This window comes from Grosmannia clavigera (genome assembly GCF_000143105.1).
Source record: "Grosmannia clavigera kw1407 unplaced genomic scaffold GCSC_173, whole genome shotgun sequence".
In the NCBI taxonomy this organism is placed as follows: Eukaryota; Fungi; Ascomycota; class Sordariomycetes; order Ophiostomatales; family Ophiostomataceae; genus Leptographium; species Leptographium clavigerum.
This window is the reverse complement of record NW_014040765.1, coordinates 1,176,630-1,198,731: the sequence shown is the minus strand read 5'-3', so window position 1 is coordinate 1,198,731 and position 22,102 is coordinate 1,176,630. Positions and strand designations below refer to the sequence as shown.

The 22,102-nt window shown below is 56.9% G+C and overlaps 7 protein-coding genes across 7 annotated transcripts; 4 read left to right on the top strand and 3 right to left on the bottom strand.

The window, feature by feature from the left end:
• Positions 1-1,061: 1,061 nt before the first annotated feature.
• Positions 1,062-4,898, top strand: CMQ_7672 (phd finger domain protein; the record flags this gene model as incomplete). Its single annotated transcript, XM_014314677.1, has 2 exons — positions 1,062-2,585; positions 2,661-4,898. The coding sequence occupies 2 exons, from the start codon at positions 1,062-1,064 to the stop codon at positions 4,896-4,898; spliced, it is 3,762 nt and encodes a 1,253-aa protein (XP_014170152.1).
• A 3,180-nt stretch (positions 4,899-8,078) lies between these two features.
• On the top strand, positions 8,079-9,246 carry CMQ_7350 (serine/threonine-protein phosphatase; the record flags this gene model as incomplete). The annotated part of the gene is made up of 4 exons (XM_014314355.1): positions 8,079-8,261; positions 8,327-8,728; positions 8,785-9,084; positions 9,154-9,246. The coding sequence occupies 4 exons, from the start codon at positions 8,079-8,081 to the stop codon at positions 9,244-9,246; spliced, it is 978 nt and encodes a 325-aa protein (XP_014169830.1).
• Positions 9,247-10,131: 885 nt separating this feature from the next.
• Positions 10,132-10,791, bottom strand: CMQ_7550 (selenoprotein domain containing protein; the record flags this gene model as incomplete). Its single annotated transcript, XM_014314555.1, has 3 exons — positions 10,132-10,506; positions 10,582-10,608; positions 10,678-10,791. The coding sequence occupies 3 exons, from the start codon at positions 10,789-10,791 to the stop codon at positions 10,132-10,134; spliced, it is 516 nt and encodes a 171-aa protein (XP_014170030.1).
• A 1,154-nt stretch (positions 10,792-11,945) lies between these two features.
• Positions 11,946-12,299, bottom strand: CMQ_7453 (g-protein gamma subunit; the record flags this gene model as incomplete). Its single annotated transcript, XM_014314458.1, has 2 exons — positions 11,946-12,066; positions 12,139-12,299. The coding sequence occupies 2 exons, from the start codon at positions 12,297-12,299 to the stop codon at positions 11,946-11,948; spliced, it is 282 nt and encodes a 93-aa protein (XP_014169933.1).
• Positions 12,300-14,620: 2,321 nt separating this feature from the next.
• Positions 14,621-18,155, top strand: CMQ_7417 (eukaryotic translation initiation factor 3 subunit; the record flags this gene model as incomplete). Its single annotated transcript, XM_014314422.1, has 2 exons — positions 14,621-14,623; positions 14,853-18,155. The coding sequence occupies 2 exons, from the start codon at positions 14,621-14,623 to the stop codon at positions 18,153-18,155; spliced, it is 3,306 nt and encodes a 1,101-aa protein (XP_014169897.1).
• A 744-nt stretch (positions 18,156-18,899) lies between these two features.
• Positions 18,900-20,444, bottom strand: CMQ_7704 (aspartate/glutamate/uridylate kinase; the record flags this gene model as incomplete). Its single annotated transcript, XM_014314709.1, has 4 exons — positions 18,900-19,636; positions 19,725-19,995; positions 20,054-20,352; positions 20,405-20,444. The coding sequence occupies 4 exons, from the start codon at positions 20,442-20,444 to the stop codon at positions 18,900-18,902; spliced, it is 1,347 nt and encodes a 448-aa protein (XP_014170184.1).
• Positions 20,445-20,958: 514 nt separating this feature from the next.
• Positions 20,959-21,895, top strand: CMQ_7726 (mitochondrial inner membrane protease; the record flags this gene model as incomplete). The annotated part of the gene is made up of 2 exons (XM_014314731.1): positions 20,959-21,609; positions 21,668-21,895. 2 exons carry the CDS (start codon positions 20,959-20,961, stop codon positions 21,893-21,895), a joined length of 879 nt encoding a protein of 292 aa, XP_014170206.1.
• Between the last annotated feature and the right edge of the window lie 207 nt (positions 21,896-22,102).

The following is a 22,102-nucleotide window of genomic DNA, read 5'->3' as shown; positions in this document are numbered from 1 at the left end:
GAGTATTGATCGGCGATGCAGGAACTCGTGATCTTTTGCCTGTGTACGTAGTCTGCAAATAAAAACTGATTGGACGACTGATTGGATGGAGTGGTCTAGAAAGACGGATAAGGGTACCCACAAACTAAACTGACAGCGGTCAGGCAAACTGGGGACAGAGAATGACTAGAAAGAGAAGGCATTCGCATACGACCCGGCAAGGCGGTACAGGGGCGGTATTAGCCGTTGGGCTTGGCTCTTTGGAGTGTCCACTCTCCGTGCTTTTCTCTCTTTGATTATGCGCTATACGTTCGGGAGCAGGCATCGTTTGCGATTGCATACAAGCACGGAGAAACAGGAGAAGCATAAGAACACGAGTCGTTTATTTGCTAGCGAGCTGCAGATGCGATGGGTTATGCGTCGATTAGTATCTGTTTTGCTATTGGAAGATTGATTGACTGAAGCGGGACGTATCTGGAAGAGCTGCATGCAGTCTCCTGTCGCTTGCCTATCCATTCTCACGCTGTAGCGAGCAACAACGAAAGTGAGCAGGTCCTGACATCAAGGACACACGGGGCATTAGTGAAGACGTACGGAGTACTTCTCTACATAGTCGACTTTTGCCTCCACAAAGAACAGGCAAAAAAAAAAAAACAGCACAAACCCCCGCTACCCCTTGTTTGGCGCTGACAAAAGTGGGCACACAAACATAAGCGCGCTATGCTGCATGTAGCTAGTGCGTACTGTAACCCATCGCGACGTGAACTTCAACCCACGAAGTCAGAGGCATTCTGACCCCCTCACAGCTCATCACCACACGCGCCATCCGCCAAGGCTCGTTGCTGTCGTCTCGTGCGCCACAGTCAATTTCTCCGACAGCCTTGTATATCATCTAGGGATCTTGTTTACTCTCCAGAGCGGCTCTCCGTCAGATGCTCGGCCTTCTCGCGCGGCTGCCGATACGCCACCCCCTCTCAACCTGACACGGATTTGCCTCGTCTGAAATTCCATCGAAAAGACAAACAACCGACGCTCGATCGCAGCGGACAGACAGTGCCGACGAACCAGGACCATACAGACACATGGCGCCGGCGCCTCTGACGCCTCGGCGGACGGCGACTGGCCGACGACGCGGCCGTCCGCCTGGATCGACCAACGCGGCACGCGCGGCGCGTTTGGCGGCGGCGTCGGCCGAGCCGCCTCCGAAGCGAAGGAAATACATACCCGGCGGTCCCGGCGGCGGCGGGCGGTTTGTTGACGAAGACGGGATCACGACCGAGGTGGTGACTCGCGGCAGTGGACGAAGCGCAAGAACGCCAACGGCGCGACGCGTGCCCCATGCGGCATCGTCTGGGATTCTGCCACGGCGCGAGAGGAGCACAAGAACGAGGACGGCTGTTAGCCGGTATGAACCGGATGACGAGGAGCAGTTCAGCTCGGCGGCGGCGGTGGCGGCAGCGGTAGTGCAGAGCGAAGGCTATAAGCCGCGCGAGGAACGCGGCTGGGAGGAGTTCCACCCGAATCTCGATATCGAGACGACGTTTATGGTGTTTTCGGCGGACGCCGTGGACGGGACGGCGATTGATCTTGCTGTGGGGACTGCCGTCGACATGTCCGCGTTTGCGCCGGTCTTGCACCTGCCCCAACGCTCTTCCTTCTCGGGGAACGGGATGGGCGGAACGGAAGACAGGCCGCCAACGATGGAGGGCTCAGAGCTGTGTGATTCTACGGTGGCCGTGGCTCTGGCGGGCTCTTCGGCGGGCGCATCGCAGGAGAAGGGGGAAATAAACGGGGTAGCAGCGACGGACGAAGCAACAGGGCTTCCGCTCACGCCACTTCGTCGTCGTCTTGGACGTCCGACTCGGGACTCTGTGTTGTTGGCTGCGCCGACGCCAAAGACGCCCAAAGTGCTGCCGATCCACAACCAGACGCCGAAGGAGAAGCTGGACCTGAAGCTGCCGTCGTACCGCAAGACGGACCGGATCCTGCTGTTCGAGGGCAAGACGTTTGGGCGGTACGTGGACAAGTCGATGATGAATGTTGGGTACCAGGAAAGCGATGTGTATCTGCGGCCGGAACAGTACCTGATCAAGGCGAGCGACGCCAACGCGGAGGAGGACACGGAGACGAGCCAGCACCCACATGTGCATGCGCATGCGCAGGCAGCAGGAAGCGGCGGAGGTGTGGGCCGGGTAGAGTACGACATGGACGAGCAGGACGACAAGTGGCTGGTCAAGTACAACGCGCAGCGGAAGGAGAATGCGGTGGAGCCGATCACGCGGGAGATGTTTGAGATCACGATCACGAAGATCGAAAAGGAATGGCACGCGCTGGAGAAGCGGATTCCAAAGCCGAACCCGAAGCCTCCGCAGACTCACCGGCCACGATCGAGCTCGGCGGCGGCAGTGAACGGGGAGACACAGGGTGGCGAGGAGCAGGACAGCAAGTGTGCGATTTGCGACGACGGCGACTGCGAAAACACCAACGCGATCGTGTTCTGCGACGGCTGCGATCTGGCGGTGCACCAGGACTGCTATGGGGTTCCGTTCATCCCAGAGGGCCAGTGGCTGTGCCGAAAGTGCCAGCTAATCGGCCGTGGGATCCCGGTACGTGTGTTTTGATTTTTTCCCCCAGTGGGGGTTGTATGTTCCCTTATCGGCAATCCACTGACGCGCATGCAGACGTGCATCTTTTGCCCCAACACGGATGGGGCGTTCAAGCAGACCAACTCGTCGAAATGGGCCCACATGCTGTGTGCGATGTGGATCCCGGAGACGTCGCTGGGAAACACGACGTTTATGGAGCCGGTGATGGACGTGGAGAAGGTGCCGAAGACGCGGTGGCGACTGACGTGCTACATCTGCCGGCAGAAGATGGGGGCATGCATCCAGTGTGGAAGCAAGGCGTGCTACCAGGCCTTCCACGTGACATGTGCACGACGGGCGCGGCTGTACCTGAAGATGAAGAACAGCCAGGGCGCTCTGGCGGTGCTGGACAACAGTATGATCCTAAAGGCGTTCTGCGACCGACACTGTCCGCCGGACTACGCAAAGGAGCACGCGGTGCACCAGGCGACACGCGAAGCGAAGCGGCACTACAAGCGGGCAATGCGCGGGCGCATCTGGGCAGACAGCCAGGCGTCAGCGTTGCAGCTGGCGGCCACACACCTGCAGACAGCACCGGCACAGGCGAGCGGCGAGCCGACGATGGCAGCGACAGCGGCCGGGTTCCATCAGGTGGGCGGAAATGCTGGGGAAGGCATAGGAAATGGGGAAGCAGCAAGTGCAGAAAGTGTCATTGCCATCCCGACAAGCAGCCCAGCAGCCAAGCCGATGTGGAAGCTGCCGTCAGGAGCACCGGTGATTCCACAGGCCGTGTTTGACATTGTCGAGACGGCACTGCAGCGGTTTATGCTGCGACGTCGGCGCGAGTTCGTGTCAGAAGCCTGTCGTTACTGGACGCTGAAGCGCGAGGCACGAAGGGGAGCAGCGCTATTGAAGCGGCTGCAGCTGCAGATGGAGACGTTCACGTCGATGGAGCTGACGCGGCGCAACTTTGCAGCCATGGGGCCGTCAGGCCGGTCGCGACTGCAGCGACGCATCGACTTTGCCGAGGTACTGATCCAAGACCTCTTCCAGCTGCGATCGCTGGCCGACGACGTGGTGCAGCGCGAGCGTGATAAGCTGTCGGAGGCCGAGCTGGAACTGGACTTTGTCAACACGTGCTACTTTCCCGTGTACCAGCTGCTGGTGCCGGTGATTGAAAAGGCGAGCAGCTACGACAAGAACGTGTTCCGGCCAGACCTTGTGGTCCTGCAGAGCCGACTGGACGAGCGGTACTACACCAATGCGCTCGTGTTTGTGCGCGACCTCTGTGCTGCCATGCACAAGAGGATCAACCAGGCAGACGAGCCCGAGTGTCAGCAGCCGACGCCGACGAACGGCACGGGTGAAGGCGTCAGCATCGATGCAGCAGCAGCGTCGTCGGAACCGCTGCAGTCTGTGCTTTCTGAAGCAGCAGCGACGACAACAGCGACGACGACAGCACGGGACCGGAAGAGGCTGGGCAAGCGGATTCTCAAGTCGATCCAGCCGCTGCTGGAGGCAGCCGTGCGGGCCGAGGCCGACATTACGCGCGTGCCATCCGAGACTCTGGTGAAGGAGATGGAGGCGCTGCTAGAGGCCAGCGTGGAGCTGCAGCAGACGTCGATCACGGTGTCACAGACCGAAGACGTCGTCATGGCCGACGGGGAGGCGGTTGACGATGAGATTGTGGTGGCCAAGGACGGCGTGGTGGCCGAGATGGTGACAGACGTGGTGGCAGACGTGGTGGCAGATGTGGTCAAGAGACCGGCGATGGTCGGCGCGTTTCTGACCTGCGGCGTTGGCACGAGCGCACCGCTGACACCGCCACAGTCACACAGCGGAAGCGTGCCGGGCGGCAGCATGGTGGCGGTGATTGGCAGCAGCAGCAGCGGAGACGGGACAGCGGAGAGCGGTGCTGGAGGGGATGGTGACGGTGATGGTGAGGGGGAAGGTGGAGACAAAGACAGCCCAACCAGGACGCTCGACAGCGGTGGCGTGCCCTGGTATCTGGACGGGTTCAGCCTGGACGGCACGACGGTGGCCGAAGAGCCGTGGTCGGGACGCGAGACGGCACGCACGCCCAGCGAAGAGCTGACCGAACTGGACGATGAGGCGATCAAGGCGATGGAGCTGGACATGGAAGACAGCACCATCACAGCTGGCGTGGAGGAGGTGGAGAGGGTGGAGGGGGCGGAGGAAGAAGCGACAGCGGCAGAACCGACAGAAACAGAGGCAACGGCAGATACCGTCATGGTGACGGCACCGACAGCACCAAGACGGAGGAACAACGGCCAGTTCCGCAAGGGCACTCGGTCTTCTGCGCGGCGACGGTGAGGTCGGCTGTGCTATCTCTTCTGGTCGTCGAGAGGATGGGTGTACGTGTACTATGTATGGACTGCGTGTATTGGACGTTTGTTCTTATTTTTCTCTTTCTCTTTTCTCTTTTTTCCTCTTTCTTTCTTCTTTCTTTTCGTCTTATCATTTCCTCTTCTTTCTCCCTTTCTTCTCCTTTCTTCTCCTTCCTCCTTCTCCTCTTCTCTTCTTCTATGTTCTTTTCTATCTCCAGCAGCAGCGCTCTGGCCGCGCTGGCTCGATATCTACTGTTTCTTCCACGTCGCGGCGTCTTTGTGTACTCGGATATAATATTACTAAGCCAATAATAGCGCCTTTTCCTGTTTTTGATTGCGGCCGGGATCTCGCGATTTGTCGGGAGACAATTATAGCCCGATATGCGCGGCCGCACACACGGCCTCTAACACGGATCCGCTTCTGCGCAGTGTGGGGTGGCCGTATATGCTCCGTGACGATGAAGAAAAGAGACTCGACCGTGTTGACTGCGCACAGTGCCGCTCGAGTCGGCAACACGGGCCTGCTATCTTGCGAGTGCAGCAGACGCGGGCTTTCATTCCCCTGACTGTGGCCTGATGCCGTAGCTGGAGCTGAAAAAGTGACTCGTTACTTTGGAGGGGAAGAGGGAAAAAATGGAGGGATTTTTAGAGGAAAAAAAGAAAAAAGAAACAATAAAATGTCTGATCAACAGGTGAGGTTGCGCGTCTGCGAGTGCTTGCACGCGCCGCAGACCGCACACACAGCGCCGCGTCCATGCAATGGCAACGGCCCTGCTGCCTCCTCTGCTGCTCTGCACTTCTGCTCGACGGTCCCCCCTGTTTCAGGCCCAGGCCTTCTTTTTGTTCCAAGAGCACCAGCCCACACGGGCGGCACTACAGCAGACAAAGGACGCGCTCTGATTGGCCGACCCGGCTGTCGTGGGCGACCAACGGCTCACTCAGCCAGGGACGACCAAGCGGGTCGCCCTACTCGGTGAGGCCAGGCCTGGCGCCGCTCCATTGGACGCAGCGATCGCCCGCAGAGCTACCAAGCTCGCAAAGCTCGTGTGCGCCCGCCAGCATACGGACAGGCTGCTGTGCTCGTACGAGTCGTGTCTCCCTGGCAGACGAGAAAACCGGTACTTGTAATGGGGATAGGCATAGGTGCTGTGGCGCAGGCAGCAGAACAGCAGAGCAAGAAGAATGGAAAAAGCAACGAAAATGAAAAAAGAAAGACCCTATTCACATAGTACTCTTACGAGCAGGCGCCATCCACCGAACGCGGCGTAGCGTGGCATGGTGGTGGCACCTGCAAGCTGCTCCCGTACAGCGTTTTGTGCCCTCGTATCAGCTCTTGGCAGCGCCTGGCCGGTCTTGCTTCTAGGCATCTAGGCCTAGATGCGCTGTCCTGTCGCCCTGCCAGATCCCTTCGTTCCTCCCCCCCTCTCTGTCGGCGCGCCCCTCTCTAATGCACCTCAAGAGTCTGCTGTACGAGTAGTCCCTTTTTTTTTTTTTTTTTTTTCACTTCCCCTTCCTAGTTCGTGTATCTATTTTGGGGGCCTTCTCCCCCCTTTCCCCTCCCTCCCTTTCCCATCCCGTTTCCTTCCCAATTCTCCCTCCTCCAACGACGACCGGAAAAAAATTACGAAAAGCGAAGCGCAGAGGACTCCTCTAGACAAAGACAAAAGACAAGAGAACCAGAATCAAGGCGAAAAAGAACACGCACACACCTACAGACGATCTCTAGTACCGTTTTTTTCCGGCTACTCCGTGCACAACTGTAAGATAGTCTTCTCTTTTCCGCAAAACACCCCTGTCATCTGTTTTTCTCGTTTTTGCCCTCTGCCTCTTCTGTGTTGCCCCTGGGCCAGATCGACAAACCTCGACCGACGCGACTGTCGACTTTGCGTCCCTTTTTTCTTGCTCGCTCGCTCGCTCTCCATCCCATCCTCCTCTTCCTTCTTCCCTTTGCTTCTGTCCTCATTACGTACGCCTCTCCAGCCGTGGTTGCTCTGCCGCATTGCCCCGACGCACTAAAACCCCGTTCTGACCGTCATCAGGATTGCGCGTCTCAACCCGCCCACCCATTTTCCTCATCCATCTCTCCCTCCCGCTTTATCTTCCATACCAAGGCGACAGACGATTATCGTCTCCAAAAAGAATCAATCCACCAGACGAATACTCCATCGACGACCTCGCTAAAGCGACCGCAACGAGCATCTCCAAACGAACCGCCTTTACGGCAGTACATTGAAGCCACAGAGCGTCAGCACCTTTCAGGCGACTGCTTTCCCTTCCCACCACGACGACACCAAAGACGGAACCGAGATTTGTCAGATAGCTCTCTGGGTCTACTGCAAATTCTCCACCTACCCTCTGCCGACTTCTCTCGACGCAACCCGGGCTCTCATTACCGCCCTACCTCCCCCAACCCAGCAAGCTATACGCATTGGGCTTGCAAGTCGCAGAGAAAGAGACGAGCCACACCGACTTGTCAAAATACAGCGATTATCTCCGGCATCTATCCAGCAGACTGCCTGGCTAGACAGACTGAAAGAAAACCTCATCTTTCAACCCGACGCTCGCTGCTTCCAGCTGCGAATTCCCTAGAAACGAGAGACCACTCTTTTCCTTGGTAAGTCGTCTTACCATCGTCCTACTCTTATGCATTCCACAACTGCACATCGGCACTTCCCAGAACGACGCCAGACTCGGGTTTCAAGCGGCAAAAAACACGTCGTGGCCTGTTCAAACGTCTGCCAGCGTCCCCTCTCATCATTGTTGTTCACTATCCTGTCTCCACATTCTCGTATGCAGCCTATGTGAGCACTCACATTCGGGATTACCGTTCCGGCCGTTCTATCACCCCCTCTTGTCGTTTTTCCTCCATCATTGTATTTTACGGGCTTTGGATTGCCACCCGATTTACTCGGCCCTGCGGCTCTTTGTCACGGTACCTGACCTAACATGCTATTCACTAGATACAGTGTCACATCACGCTTCCTGAGGAACATATAGTTGTGATCTCCGAGAGCGCACTTTTTCTTCCCCCCTCCCCCGACGCCCACAGATCCTTCTTGAGCCCTTTGACAGAGCTCAGGGGTTTGCGGAGATCCCAAGCTTCGCTACTTGACGTCATCCCTCGTTTATACGTAGACCGAAACAAAAATAACCACAGATAAACAAAATGGCCGATCAGCAACACGAGGTCGACCTCGACTCTATTATTGACCGACTGCTAGAGGTTCGCGGCAGCCGTCCGGGAAAGCAGGTTCAACTGCTGGAAGGCGAAATCCGCTTTCTCTGCACCAAGGCTCGGGAGATTTTCATCTCTCAGCCCATTCTACTTGAGCTGGAGGCGCCAATCAAGGTTCGTACATGTTCTTCCGCGCCGCAACGCTCCGTATCGCTTTATACTAATTCTGGAAACCCTAGATCTGTGGTGATATCCACGGTCAATATTACGACCTGCTGCGCCTCTTCGAATATGGTGGTTTCCCTCCCGAGGCCAACTACCTGTTCCTGGGCGACTACGTCGACCGTGGCAAGCAGTCGCTTGAAACTATCTGCCTGCTACTTGCGTACAAGATCAAGTACCCTGAAAACTTCTTCATCCTTCGCGGTAACCACGAGTGTGCTTCCATCAACCGCATCTACGGCTTCTATGATGAGTGCAAGCGCCGTTACAACATCAAGCTGTGGAAGACCTTTACCGATTGCTTCAACTGCCTGCCCATTGCTGCCATTATCGACGAGAAGATTTTCACCATGCACGGTGGCTTGAGTCCCGATCTCAACTCCATGGAGCAGATACGCCGCGTCATGCGCCCAACTGATGTAAGATCTGTTTGCTCAGGATCGCCTCTCGGGTTCTCAGAACTAACATGACGTAGATTCCCGATTGTGGCCTGCTCTGCGATCTTCTCTGGTCCGATCCTGACAAGGATATCACCGGATGGAGCGAAAATGACCGTGGTGTATCGTTTACATTTGGCCCGGATGTTGTGTCGAGGTTTTTGCAAAAGCACGACATGGACTTGATCTGCCGTGCTCACCAAGTCGTCGAGGATGGCTATGAGTTCTTCTCCAAGCGCCAGCTGGTTACCCTATTCAGCGCCCCCAACTACTGTGGCGAGTTCGACAACGCAGGCGCCATGATGAGCGTGGACGAAAGCTTGCTATGCTCATTCCAGGTACGCAAAAAGCACCCGTCCCGTATCATGTTCCTGCTTTTGGGCATTTGCTAACGTTAGCCTCTACAGATCCTCAAGCCAGCTGAGAAGAAACAGAAGTACGTTCCAGGCCTAGGAAGCAGAAGATCCTTTGCTCCACCCGGGAATAGCAAGAAACCTTGAAAAAAGTGAATTTATGCGAACGTCTCGTCTTTTAGGTTCGGCCGTCGATAATCGCCCTGCGCGTATACCTCCCGCTTCCGATCCAATCCGGTCCGGTCCTGTTCTTGAACTATCAACCTCTTTCAGGCAGCCATCTGAACTTTGACAGCTGCCTCGCTAGCTCTGGCTGAGTTAGCTCTTCGTCATGTCCCAACTCTCGAAGGTCCCATTCCCGAGTCCAGTCCGGATCGAACTCGGACGACCGAATCCGCAGACCTCTCTCCCGATGATAATGTGTGCAACCCGCCTCTGCACAATCAACCATAACTCGCTTTTGTCTATTTAGGTTTTTTTTACTTGTTTGTGTATGAGTGTGTCGGTGGGTAGGTGTAGGTGGAAAACGGGGAGTGGGTCGGGCCCCTTATACATGGCTTCCGTCTGTTTGCGTCTTTTACTTTGGAATGGTCTTTTAACTGGCCCTGGTGCCTGGTGCATTCGCCAGACTTGGACCCGTTTGCATCCCGTTAATTCAAGAGGCCATTGGGAATTATGAATGACCATTACCATGAACCGCCTTCTCATCTGTCTGACCTGAAACACATGTCACTTTGGCAGCAGTCCCTATTCGCATAACAAAACAGTGAAGCTATGCGTTCTCCTCTAGGCATCAGCAGACATCAAGTTGTATCATGTTTGGTAGTGCTGCCCGATGCTAGAACCAGCTGTCGTATGGGGCGTAAGGCTGGCCTATGAAACTCGAGGCGATACCCATAAAGGGACAATTTTCGTGTCTGGACGCCGTGTCTTGAGTCACGGCTCATGTCTGCAGCCATATACAGTGACTTGTCTATTCAGTATTTCACACCGCTTTCTAACGCAATAAAGAATAGCAGTGCTATATCCGTGCTACTGGCAGTCCTCACACACTTGTGCCGGCATATTGTTCTTCCTTGTCTCCGTCAAAGGCGATGTTGCGGCTGCTGTCGATTCTGATGCCGGAGCCGAAGCGGATATACTCTTTGCCTCTTTTGCTGCTGCCCGATCGACGTGCCCGAGATCTCTGCCGGGGGCAATGACGTCCCGCACGCGCCGCTTCAGCTCCTTTGTCTCCGGGAAGCCGCCGTCGACGGAGCGGTCCCAGAGCAGGGCCGGACTGGAGGCTGTATCTGTGCCGGTGGCAGTGCCTTGCTCAATGGTCACCCGAAAGACGCCGCCGGTGGCCGGCTGCAGGGCCACCTCGCCGAGTGCTGTGCCGAACGTGGACATCAGCTCCTGGGCATACTATCCAAGAAGCATGTCAGACAGGACAGGCGCTCTGTCAAAACGAAAACGGCAAAATAGGGAGGAGAGGCCTACGTAGGCAGCGCGCAGCATCCACTTGCACTGTCGGCATGTCAGCATGTCGGCATCTGGTCACGACTAACTCGTGCGTCTCGGTTGACAAAGGCTTACCTGCGTGCAGAACTGTATGGCGACACGGGGAAACTGAACCGGGATGGGGGCTGTCCCGGCAGAAGCCACAGGAGAGACAGGCGGCTTGACCGCAGGAAGGCCTGGCAGGTCCATATTGTGCAGACAACAGTGGCGAGAGAGCAGGACGTGCTATATGCAGGTTGCTTGGGGCAGAGGTTGGAATCGTTTTTAAAGGCTCTGTCTAGACGTTAGTCGATGTTCGGAACAAAAATGAAACAGTAAAGGGTCGGACGTTTAACAAAAAACTCACAGTTGCTGCGCTCGGGTTAGGTTTTCGTGTGTGGATGAGGGGCTTTGTAAGCACTCCGTAGCGGACTTATCTAGGCCGCGATGTTCGCTATACTAGAAACCTACTAGACCAAGACTTTCACACCACCTACCGAGAACTGTCTGACATCCTTACCGAAAGCTCCAAGGTATCATAGAACGAGGTGTGGATATGAATTTGTGGTACGATCAACGCAGTGTCTCTTAGGGAATTTAACACGTTTCTTTTCAGTACAGAACAGCTACAATAGACTCCCAAGAGCTATATATGAGAATATACGCTCCAAAATGACAGGACCAAAGACAAACAGTTTTAAGACAGGAATGGGACACATAGGAGAGCCGCCAGTCGACGCATAACATACAAAAAGGCTGACGGCAACAAGGCAACAGTGAGGCAGGGGGATCGGCCGTCTGTAAACAAGAAGGTATAAGGGTCAAGGATAAATTAGTACATTGCTGGTCCGGAGACAGGTTAAGAGAAGAGGGGGGTTGCCTTGGGGTCGTGTCCGGCGTGGAATCTCTGGAAGGGTCAACAGGTAAGATACAAAAACAGATGATAAAAAGTGATACCGCTCGTGGTCGAAGAAAAAAGAAAACCCTTCCCGTCCCCGGCGTGTGGTACCCTCCGAGAGCTTCCCGTTCATTGTTGGATTATTGTTCAGCATCCTTTCCCTCTTCTCTTCTGAGGCTGCAGCCTGCGCCAGTTGTAGGCGCTCGTCTCCTTGGGTGGTTGTTTGCTTGTTTCGTTTTTCTATATTTTATGATTGTCGAGGATCATCATCATCGCCGTCCCCGAGACCACATCCTCATTCGTATTCGTTTTGTCAGACTTGCAGAGGTATCGCATCACCTCTCTGCTGGTATCGGAAATATCTCGAGAAACAGATGTAAACGCTAGATGACCACCGTCATCGCATGGCTTATGCGTGAGTTTCACCTAGGCTGCATCCTCCACGCAGACGGCTAAATCATGTCGCTCACATCACTACACAGCATCCGCCGCTTTGTTGCGGTGCGTACGGGTCCTCGCTCTTCGGTACAAGTCCCCATACCGATGGAACCATGTAGTCCCGGGTGCTGTTACAATAGGCAATGATGCTGGGGCGGAGATGTCAGCACGAGTGAGTTCAGAAGCAGTCTGTACACAAAGTCGAACAGGAGAACACGAACCTCTTGGCTGCTTGACTGACGGGGATTCGTTCGCGCTCGAGGTCTTCCCGCAACCGGTTGTTGAGCTCTGTTAATCGCCGCAGCTTCAGGTCGGCCATGCTCTGTTTTGTCTTCTTGATCTGCGACGGGTCGCCACCATCGCGGGATGTGTACTGAGGCATGCTGAATAGAAAGCTGGAAAGCGAAAGAGAGACGGACGTCAACAATTTCGATTGCCGGTAGAGTATGGGGCAGGTGGTGTTCCGTGCACGATGGGAGAGTCGCACTCGAAATACGAAAACTGATGTGCTCAGAGAAGCAAGATGAAGACGAAAGTATCGCTAGGTGGTGCAGTCAATCGCGCGCGCGTTGGTGCTGTTCTCTGATGACGCCGGCTTCGCCAACTAAATGACGTCCGTCCTGCGCTTCTTCGAGATGTGTCAGTCGCGATGTAGCTTGAAGGTGATTAAGAATAAGAAGGGAAGATAAGCAGGCCCTGCTGCTGCCGTTCTCCTCTTGCCGCCAATGTCCGACAGCTTCGTCCAAGAAAAAAGAGAAAGGGATATAAGCGACAAAAAGAAAGTGTCAGATCGGGACTGCAATCGCGGCTGAACCCCTGTTTGTCTTTGGTGCTCCTTTTTCCGTGTTCTCGGAGCGCATCAATATAATACGGAGTAGTTGTTGAAGGTCACGTCCCGGTTCATTTCCTAGAACCGCGTTTCCAAAAGCCGAGTTTTCCCCTTTTATCTATTGACGTCTTTCCAGGCTTGGCGGGTTCGGCGGTGGTCGCGAGTCGTGATATGGTTGAAAGAGATCCCTCGAAAAGCGAATTTCGACCCCTTTTCCCGTTCTCCTCGGTCGAATGCGCAGGCTATCGGCAGACAACAGGAAAAAAAAAATAGCGAAGAAGCAACTTACGTATTAGAAATGCCGAGTGGCTGTGGGTGAATCCGTCGTTGGAAGAGAGAAGAGAAACGTCCCGATTGAATTGCTGATGGGCGAAATGAAGGAAAGGTGACGGGCGAAGAGGGAAAAAAAGAAACGAAAGAAGGTTGTCGTATGAGCTGCCAGGGAAGGAGAAACGGTACGAGTAGTGGTGGACTGAAAGAGCAAGGACTGGAAAAAGGGAAGACGGACGAGAGAAAGCGTCCAGCCAGGGGCCGTTGGAGGAGTGGGGTGCTGGTTGATTTGGCCGGTACGGAGTAGTGTGCTGTTAGGATGCTCGGAAAGGTGTCGAAATATAGGCCCCTCATCCCTGGCTCCCCGACGCCCCAGTAGGGAGGAACGCCTGCAGGAAGAGTGGAGACATCCCGGGATGTTTCGGCCGCTCATTGGCCTGATCCGTGCGTGCTGGAGCCTCTACGACGTCGTAAAATTGGCTGCTCCCCCCTTTCAAACCCGTTGCTGCGACCATTCCGTACTCGTGCAGAGCTGTCGCTTCCGACTTCTTCAGTGGCCTTTGCTGACTAGTCCGGAGCGAGATACAATACAACGTAAGATTTCGACGTCCCGAACACTCCAGGAGCCCCAGGAGCCCCCTCTCGCAAAAGATTGCGCCGCCCGACGCTGGCTGGTATCATGTCGTATTTGCACTACTCTGCACCACTCTCTGCACGACGGAGATTGACAGGGACAGACGTGCTCGCGACCATGCCAATGTGCCACGGACGCGGCGTCCAGTCACTGGTGCCGAGGCCTGCCAACGCCTTGTTTTGCATTTTACGCCCGTCGTGTCAATGCGGTGCAGGTTGCCTGTATCCCTCACGTACGGGTATCGTGCCCGTTGCTGCAACAGTTGCTTCTCCGCGCCCTCTGTCGCTCTCTTCGTCCCGTATACGATCCCCCAGAACGCGTCTCAGGTAGCGTCGATCATTTCTCAATCTCTGATCTGTCGGCTTCCTGAATTTCTGGACGCGTCCCAGAAAGGACGGGGCGTAGTCTGCTATACGGAGCAGGAGGCAGAGGACAAAGCGAGCACCGCCGACGATTTACAGGGCCAGAGCATCGTCCGATCCGATCTTGACGGCTAATTGTGCCGTAGCCTGTTGCTCTGGCATCCCTAAATTGCTTTGTGCCTCGTAAACATGTTCTGCCAAGTCTCGCCCTCCGTACAACCTGCTGTGCAGGATGAATGGATTGCAGCAAAGCCACCCTGGTCAAAAGTTTCTCTGGCCTGCCGTCTGAAATTAGATGATTTGACCCTACCCTTTTGTCGAGGGGCTTATGTATTATCTTCGCTATTACGATCTCCTTCGGACCCAATCAATTTTCACGGTGCGATGGTCCAATGACTAAGCCTGAATCGAGCTATGGTGCACGTGACCGAATTAGCCCCGCCCTCCACACAACGTCTCTGAACAACGAAAATTCTTTTCGCGACACCACTCAAAAATTGCAAACATCACACAAATCCTCAACCCACACCTCTCGTCACCTTCGACCCGTTTGCTCGAAGTGACGCTCTCCTCAGCGAATCTGTTTCCTGAAGAGTGGGTTGCCCATCATGGTATGTTTTTGAACAAGTCTTGGATTTCGACATGGTGACTTCTTCCCCCTCCATGGGTGCCTGGGCCTCTTCTTTGAAGTCTCCCTACCGTGTGCTAAAAATACCACATCTCAACTGTGATGCCTGAACTCGTTTGAAATCGGTGCATGACGACATTTCCATGTTTATCATTCAGTAGCAAGGAAACAAGGCTAACATCTAACCTCTTTTCTTTTTCCTTTCGTAACAGGCTCCGCCGCCGCACCAGAAACCCGAAAATGTGTTGAAGCGGGCAAATGAGCTCATCGGTGTCAACCAGGCACCGGCGGCTCTGACCCTGCTTCACGAGCACATCACTTCGAAGCGTTCTCGAAATGTGCCCATCGCCTCGCTCGAGCCGGTGATGGTCTTGCTCGTCGAGCTGTCGGTAGAGCAGAAGAAGGGCAAGATTGCCAAGGACGCCCTGTACCAGTACAAGAACATTGCCCAGAACACCAACGTCGGCACCATCGAGCTGGTCCTGAAGGAGTTTATTGAGCGCGCTGTCGCCAAGGTCACGGACGCCCAGAAGAAGGCCGACGATGTGCAGTCCACGCTCGAAGCGTCCCAGGCCCAGGCCGGCACCAGCAGCATCGACGATCTCGAGGCTTCCGAGACCCCGGAGTCCATCCTGCTCGCAACTGTGTCGGGCGAGGTGTCCCGCGACCGGACCGACCGTGCCATCGTCACGCCGTGGCTGAAGTTCCTGTGGGAGGCGTACCGTACCGTTCTGGACATCCTCCGCAACAATGCCCGTCTCGAGCTGCTGTACCAGAGCACGGCCATGCAAGCGTTTGACTTCTGTCTCAAATACGCCCGCAAGACCGAGTTTCGCCGTCTCTGCGAGCTGCTGCGCAACCACGTGCAGACGGCTGCCAAGTACTCGACGCAGATGCACGCCATCAATCTCAGCGAGCCCGACACGCTGCAGCGCCACCTCGAGACCCGTTTCCAGCAGCTCAACGTTGCCGTCGAGCTCGAGCTCTGGCAGGAGGCTTTCCGCAGCGTGGAAGACATCCACACGCTGCTGAGCCTGAGCAAGCGCCCGGCCAAGAACATCATGATGGCCAATTACTACGAGAAGCTCACTCGCATCTTCCTCGTGGGCGAGAACTACCTCTTCCACGCTGCGGCCTGGTCGCGCTACTACAATCTTCTCCGCCAGTCTGCCTCTCTGTTAGCTACCGGTCAGGGCAAGAAGTCCGACAACCCGTCGACCTCGGAAGCTGATCTCACCAAGGCTGCCTCCTTTGTGCTTCTCTCGGCCCTTTCCATTCCCGTCATCAGCACCTCGCGTTCGCGCGGTGCTATGGTCGACTTTGACGAGGCGAAGAAGAACAAGAACTCGCGTCTGACACACCTGATCGGCATGAACCAGGCCCCTACGCGTGCCGGCCTGTTCCGTGATGCCCTGTCCAAGGCACTGCTGCGTCGGGCCCGCCCAGAAATCCGGGACCTTTACAACATCCTCGAAGTGGACTTCCACCCGCTCTCGATTTGCAAGAAGATCTCGCCGATTCTGGCAAAGATTGGCGAGGACGAGGAGATGAAGCGGTACATCCTGCCGCTGCAGCAGGTCATTCTGACGCGCCTGTTCCAGCAGCTCTCGCAGGTGTACGAGACGGTGGACCTCGACTTTGTTGAGAGCCTGGCACAGTTCCCAGAGTCGTACCAGGTGACGCGTGCCACTGTCGAGAAGTTCATTATGAATGGCAACAAGAAGGGTGATCTCGCGATCCGCATGAACCACGCGACAGGCGTGCTGAGCTTCGACACAGACATATTCTCGTCTGCCAAGGCCATCCACGGCGGTTCTGCGGCAGGCTCGGCCGAGGCGGAGTCGAAGTCGGTGCAGCGGCTGCAGAGCACGCCATCGGAGATTGTGCGGTCACAGATCAGCCGGCTGGCCAAATCTCTGTACACGACGTGCTACTACATCGACTCGTCCTTCAATGAGTCGCGCATCGAGGCGCGGCAGGCTGTGCTGGCCCGCGCCAAGGCCGGGGCCGATCAGGAGCACGAGGATATTCTTGGACGGAAGGACATCATCCAGAAGCGCAAGGAGCAGGTGTCGGAGCTGCAGGCGAAGCGCGAGAAGGAAAATGCCAAGATCAAGAAGCTGCGCGAGCAGGCCCTTCTGGAGGCAGAGCAGCAGCGGCAGTTGCAGGAGCAGAAGGAGCGCGAGCTCAAGCGTCTGGAGCGCGAGCGCGAGCAGATCCGCCAGACCGAGGTGGAGAACATGATCAAGGAGCTAAAGATCGGAATCAAGTCCAAGGACATTGACACAGAGAATCTGGCCAGCCTGGACCCGCAGAAGCTACGTGCCATTAAGCTGGCACAGCTTGAGCGGGAGAAGAACGACATCAACGAGAAGCTGCGGATCACGGGCAAGCGGATCGACCACATCGAGCGGGCGTACCGCAAGGAGGAGGTGAAGAAGCTGGCGGAGGACTACGCTGAGCAGCAGAAGCGGGACCGGGCCGCGTACGATACGGTGAAGAAGGAGACGTTGATTGAGGCGAAGCGCAAGCACGAGGCGAACGTGGAGCTGAAGCACCGGCTCAGCCGGCTGGTGTCGCACTTTGAGGAGTTCCGGGCGGAGATTGTGGACCGGCGCAGCGACGAATTCGAGCGGCGCCACCGGGAGGCAGAGCGGGAGCTGGAGAAGCAGATCGCAGCACGCAAGAAGGAGTACCGCGATCGCAAGCTGCGCGAGAAGCGGCAACGGGAAGAGGAGGAGCGGCAGCTGCGCGAGGCCGAGGAGCGGGCAGCACGCGAGAAGGAAGAGCAGAAGAGACAGGAGGAGGCGCGGAAAGAGGAGATGGCACGACTCAAGGCGCAGCGCGAATCCGAGCGGCAGGAGATGGCCGAGAAGGCGGCACTGCAGGCGCGACGCGAAGAGGAGGCACTGGCAAGACGAAAGGCCGAGCGCGAGAAGCAGAGCGCAGCACCTTTTCGGCGCGAGACGGCACCGGTCGAGGCTGCCCCTTCGTCGGAGCGGCGGCCAGTGCTCAATCTTCCCGGAGGCAAGGGCTGGCGCGAGAGAGAAGCATCAAAGGCAACGACGGGCACTTCCGACGACAGTGCGACTCCTCCGGCATCCCGACTGCCTCCGCGCACGAGCACGCCGATGGAGCGGACGGATTCGAACGAGCGTCCGAGCGAGCGGTTCAGCGAACGCCCGAGCGAACGTTTCAGCGAGCGCCCGAGCGAGCGCCCGAGCGAGCGTTCGTCTGGGCCGCCGCGGATTCAGCTGGCTGGTGGCAGCAAGCCGTCGTGGCGTGACCGCGAAGCCGCGAAGACGGGCGGTGGTGGTGCGGATGGCGCCGGTAAGGACAGCCCACCGCCACGGTCTTTCTCCGGTCGTGGTCCTCCGTTGGCGCGGACAGGCTCGTCACGCGGCGATGTTGGTCGTGAGAACGGCCGCGACTCGCCGGCACTGCCCAAGGAGACACTCGCACCGTCTGGTGCACCGGGCAAATGGGTGCCGCGGTCTCGGCGTGGTGCTGAGTAAGCGAGAGGACGAGAAGATGAGCAGAAGACGACAGACCATGAGACGAGGCGATGAGGCGGAAGACGGACAGGGCAGTACGAAGAAAGAACAATCGGCATCTTTTCTGCGAGGGAAGAGGGAGGGTAGAAAAGCAGGCTGCATGCAGTTGTGTTTTCCTTGTTTTCTTCATTGATTTCGTGACCGGAGTTGGGCTTTTGTTTTTTTGTTTTAATTACTCGGTTCCATCTGAAACTGCCGCCTCGCCTCCTCACATCGTGTTATCTTGTCTATTTTCTGCACGCTCTCTCGTGGTGTCACTGGAAAGACGGACGAGCATCTTTCCAAGGTCAAGCCTTTGCATTCGAGCGGCATCAAACCAGCAGACGGAAGAGAGAAAAAGCACGTTTTACTTTAACCTCTAGGGACAGGACCTGGAGGTGTAGAGCGAGAACAGACTTCGTGGCATAGTGAATGAAATTGAATGGTTGTATGCGAAACAAGAATGTGTTGCTAGAGATGACGCGAAGCTGCCGAGCTTGAAGCATCGTACTTAGTCAGCGGATGGACATTGCTGTTTCATTTACTTGGGAAGGACCGAGCTAGCAGTGAAGCCTTCCGTATTGGTTTGATTGATACGAAAAAGCTGTCTTCACCGTATGATCAGATTTGCAGTATTTATTCCTCGCGAGCCACCATAAGCTAGGTTCTAAGTGTTCTCTTTTGTCTATCCGATTCACGCCTCAGGCCGCTCCACGCTCTACACGATCATGCGTCCGTTTTCTGGCCAGCAACGACGCCGAGAACCGGGCCCTCAGCCAGCGGGGACGCGGTGCCGAGAGTGCCCTTGTAGCGAGGTGACGAGTGCAGGGCCGGCGATGCCGGGCGGCTGTCCTTGGTGCGGAACATGCTGATGTGTTCGCGCTGGGCGATGTACTCGCTGGTGACGTAGCCGAGGATGCTGGCGATGTCGGCGCTGCGGTGGCCCTTGATCCGGGCGATCTCGGTGGACGAGTACTTGACGAGAGCGCGACCGACCTCGATGCCGGCAGCAAGGGAGGCAACAGGCGGCAACAGACGGCGGTCGACGACGACCAGCCGCACGGCGTCGTCCTCGGCAAACGGGCCTTCGACGTCGACGACGCCGACGGGCAGCAGGCCGGCGTGGTCCAGCAGTGCTTGGCTTGCGCCCTGGTCAATGTATACGGTGCCGTGGGGCTTGAGCCCGTGCAGGATCCAGAACGAGCGGTCACGGATCGGTTCGGGCCACGGCAGGAAGCGCGTGTGCAGGGGGACCTTGGCGGACGCCGGCGACGCCGACGACGACGACAACGATGGCGATGGCGATGAGGCACCGCCGGTGACGTGCGCCAGAATCTGCACCAGGTTGCCCGGCGTCGACGACCGCGTGATGATGGTGGTCACGCCAGCCGAAGTGGCTAGGCGCGCAGCTACAATCTTGGTCGACATGCCGCCTGTCCCCAGGGCAGAACCGGGTGTGGAGACTGTCTCGAGTCAGCAGGAAAAAGGGGCAACGGAAAACAAGGGCCCGGAAAAAGAAAGGGGAACAGGGAACGGGGAAGGTGAACGCACTATCCGCCTCCAGGGTGGAGATGTCGTGGACAATCTCAATGGGCTCCGCATCTGGGTGCTGGCGCGGGTTCTTGGTGTACAGACAGTCGACGTCAGTCATGAGAAAAAGCAGGTCGGCGTGGATCATGGCGGCCGTGATGGCCGACAGGGTGTCGTTGTCGCCAAACTTGATCTCCTCGACCGCGAGCGTGTCGTTTTCGTTGACGATGGGGATGACGCCCAGGTCGAACAGCTCGGCAAACGTGTTTTGCGCACGCAGGTATTGGGTTCGCTGGCACAGGTGTCAGCAACAACCGTCTTCCGTCTTCCGTCTCTGCAGGGGCACGCACGTCGGATATGTCGCTCCGGGTGAGGAGGATCTGGGCGATGGGCTGCTGCAGGTGGGCAAACAGCGAGTCCCAGAGGCTCATGAGGCGGCACTGGCCGATGGCAGCCAAGGCCTGCAGCTTGGCCAGGTGTTTCGGCCGGCTGTCAATGTCCATGCGGCGCAGGCCGACACCGATGGCACCAGAGGACACGATGACGACGCGGTGGCCATCCTTGCGCAGCCGGACGGCCGTCTCAACTATCAGCGAGAGCGTGGACAGGAGCGGCTCATGGCTGGTGGCATCGACAATGGAGCTTGTCCCTGCGAGGAGGTGTGAGCACGCTGTGCGCGGCGCCAGAACAGGATGACTCACCCAGCTTGATGACGATACCGAGGGGCCGCTGTCCCTTCATGGCTGGACCGGTTGTCAGAAAGAGGCAAGACGCAGCAGGGCAGAAGTGAGGCGCCCCGTCTCCAGAAACCAGGATACTGGTGTCTTCAGGCAAGCATCCGACAGGCCCACTTTCAAGGAGAGAAAAAATAGGATGACGCCCCAGAAAACTTACACGGATGGCCCTCTCGTGTTGTGACGTTGCCAAATATATCCATCTTCACCTCGCAAGGAAGCACACAACGCCCTAATCCACTGGCTGGGGTGGGGCGGATCGAGGGATCGAGCAAGTCATTACTTGGGCGCAGGCCAAAAAATGTCGAATTATGACTACAATCACAGGGCGTAGCGACTTGGTCAATGGGCCGAGTCAAAGGTCCCGACATCGGGACGGAGACTAGGAGGTCACGGGACATCGCCGACCGCCCTGACCGGGCTTATCGATAAGGAGTGATGCAGGAAAACATCGACGGTGCTTTTGCCGTGGGCAACGTCGCCGTTCTTGCAACGCCCGCCTACACGCGCACGCAGCGACCATGGCGACCGCACCAGCGCCACCGTCGGCACCAGTGACGGCAGAAGCACAGACGAGCGGCGGCACGATTGCGACAGCCCCGTCGGACAATGTGCAAAAGTACATTCAGAACGACCCGAAGCGGACCGGATTCGACCCGGCCACGGCGTGGTGGATGACGTATTTTCGGATCCTGACGGGCCAGGTGTCCTCGGAGGGCGTGCACCACTACCGCGAGTGGCGGTACCGGCAGAACGAGGAGCGGGACTGCCGGCGTTGCGAGGAGGCGCGAGACTACCTCCTGCGCTACAGTCCGATTATCCGCTTTCTATCGGAACGGACGACGCAACTGGGCGGCCACCAGATGGATGCGAGCAACATTGTGTGTGCGCGGTGTCCGGCGCGCGTGGCGGAGGTGGAGGTGGACGTCGAGACGGAGACGGAGACACCGGGACAGGAGACAACAGCGAAGACGGCACAGAAGCAGAAGCAGCTGCGTGTCGTGCGCCAAGGCGGCGGTTTTCACCCGGCATTTGGCATCCTGCTATGTGCCAATGAGATGCGTGACCGTAAGCACCTCGAGGACAACTTGGCACACGAGATGGTCCACGCCTACGACCACTTGCGGTGGAATGTCGACTGGGACAATTTGCGGCATGCCGCCTGTTCGGAGGTGTGTATTCATCTGCATTGGGCCTTTGTTTCGTCCTGTCTGTTTGCTGACTCTGCAGATCCGAGCATCGATGCTGAGCGGCGAGTGCCGCTACTCGCGCGAGGCCTTTACGCGCGGCAACTGGTCGCTGACGGAACAGTTTCAGCGCTGCGTACGGTCGCGAGCCATCCAGTCGCTGACGGCACGGCCACGATGTCGCGACGATGTGCACGCCACCAAGGTGGTCAACGAGGTGTGGGACTCGTGCTTCAGCGATACACGGCCGTTTGACGACATCTACAAGTAGCGGCAGAGGCCGTGCATGACAGAATATGCATTGAACGATGTAGAGTGTAAGACAAAGACAAGAAAATTCAGCTTCCCATATTCCCGGTCCCCTCTCATAATGAGTGGCAAGCCAGCCACGCTTTCCCATATGCCAGAACGCCTCAGTGCCGTAGGAAGGATGATGCACAAACGAAAGGAGAAAAACCCAGCAGAGCACAAGAACAAC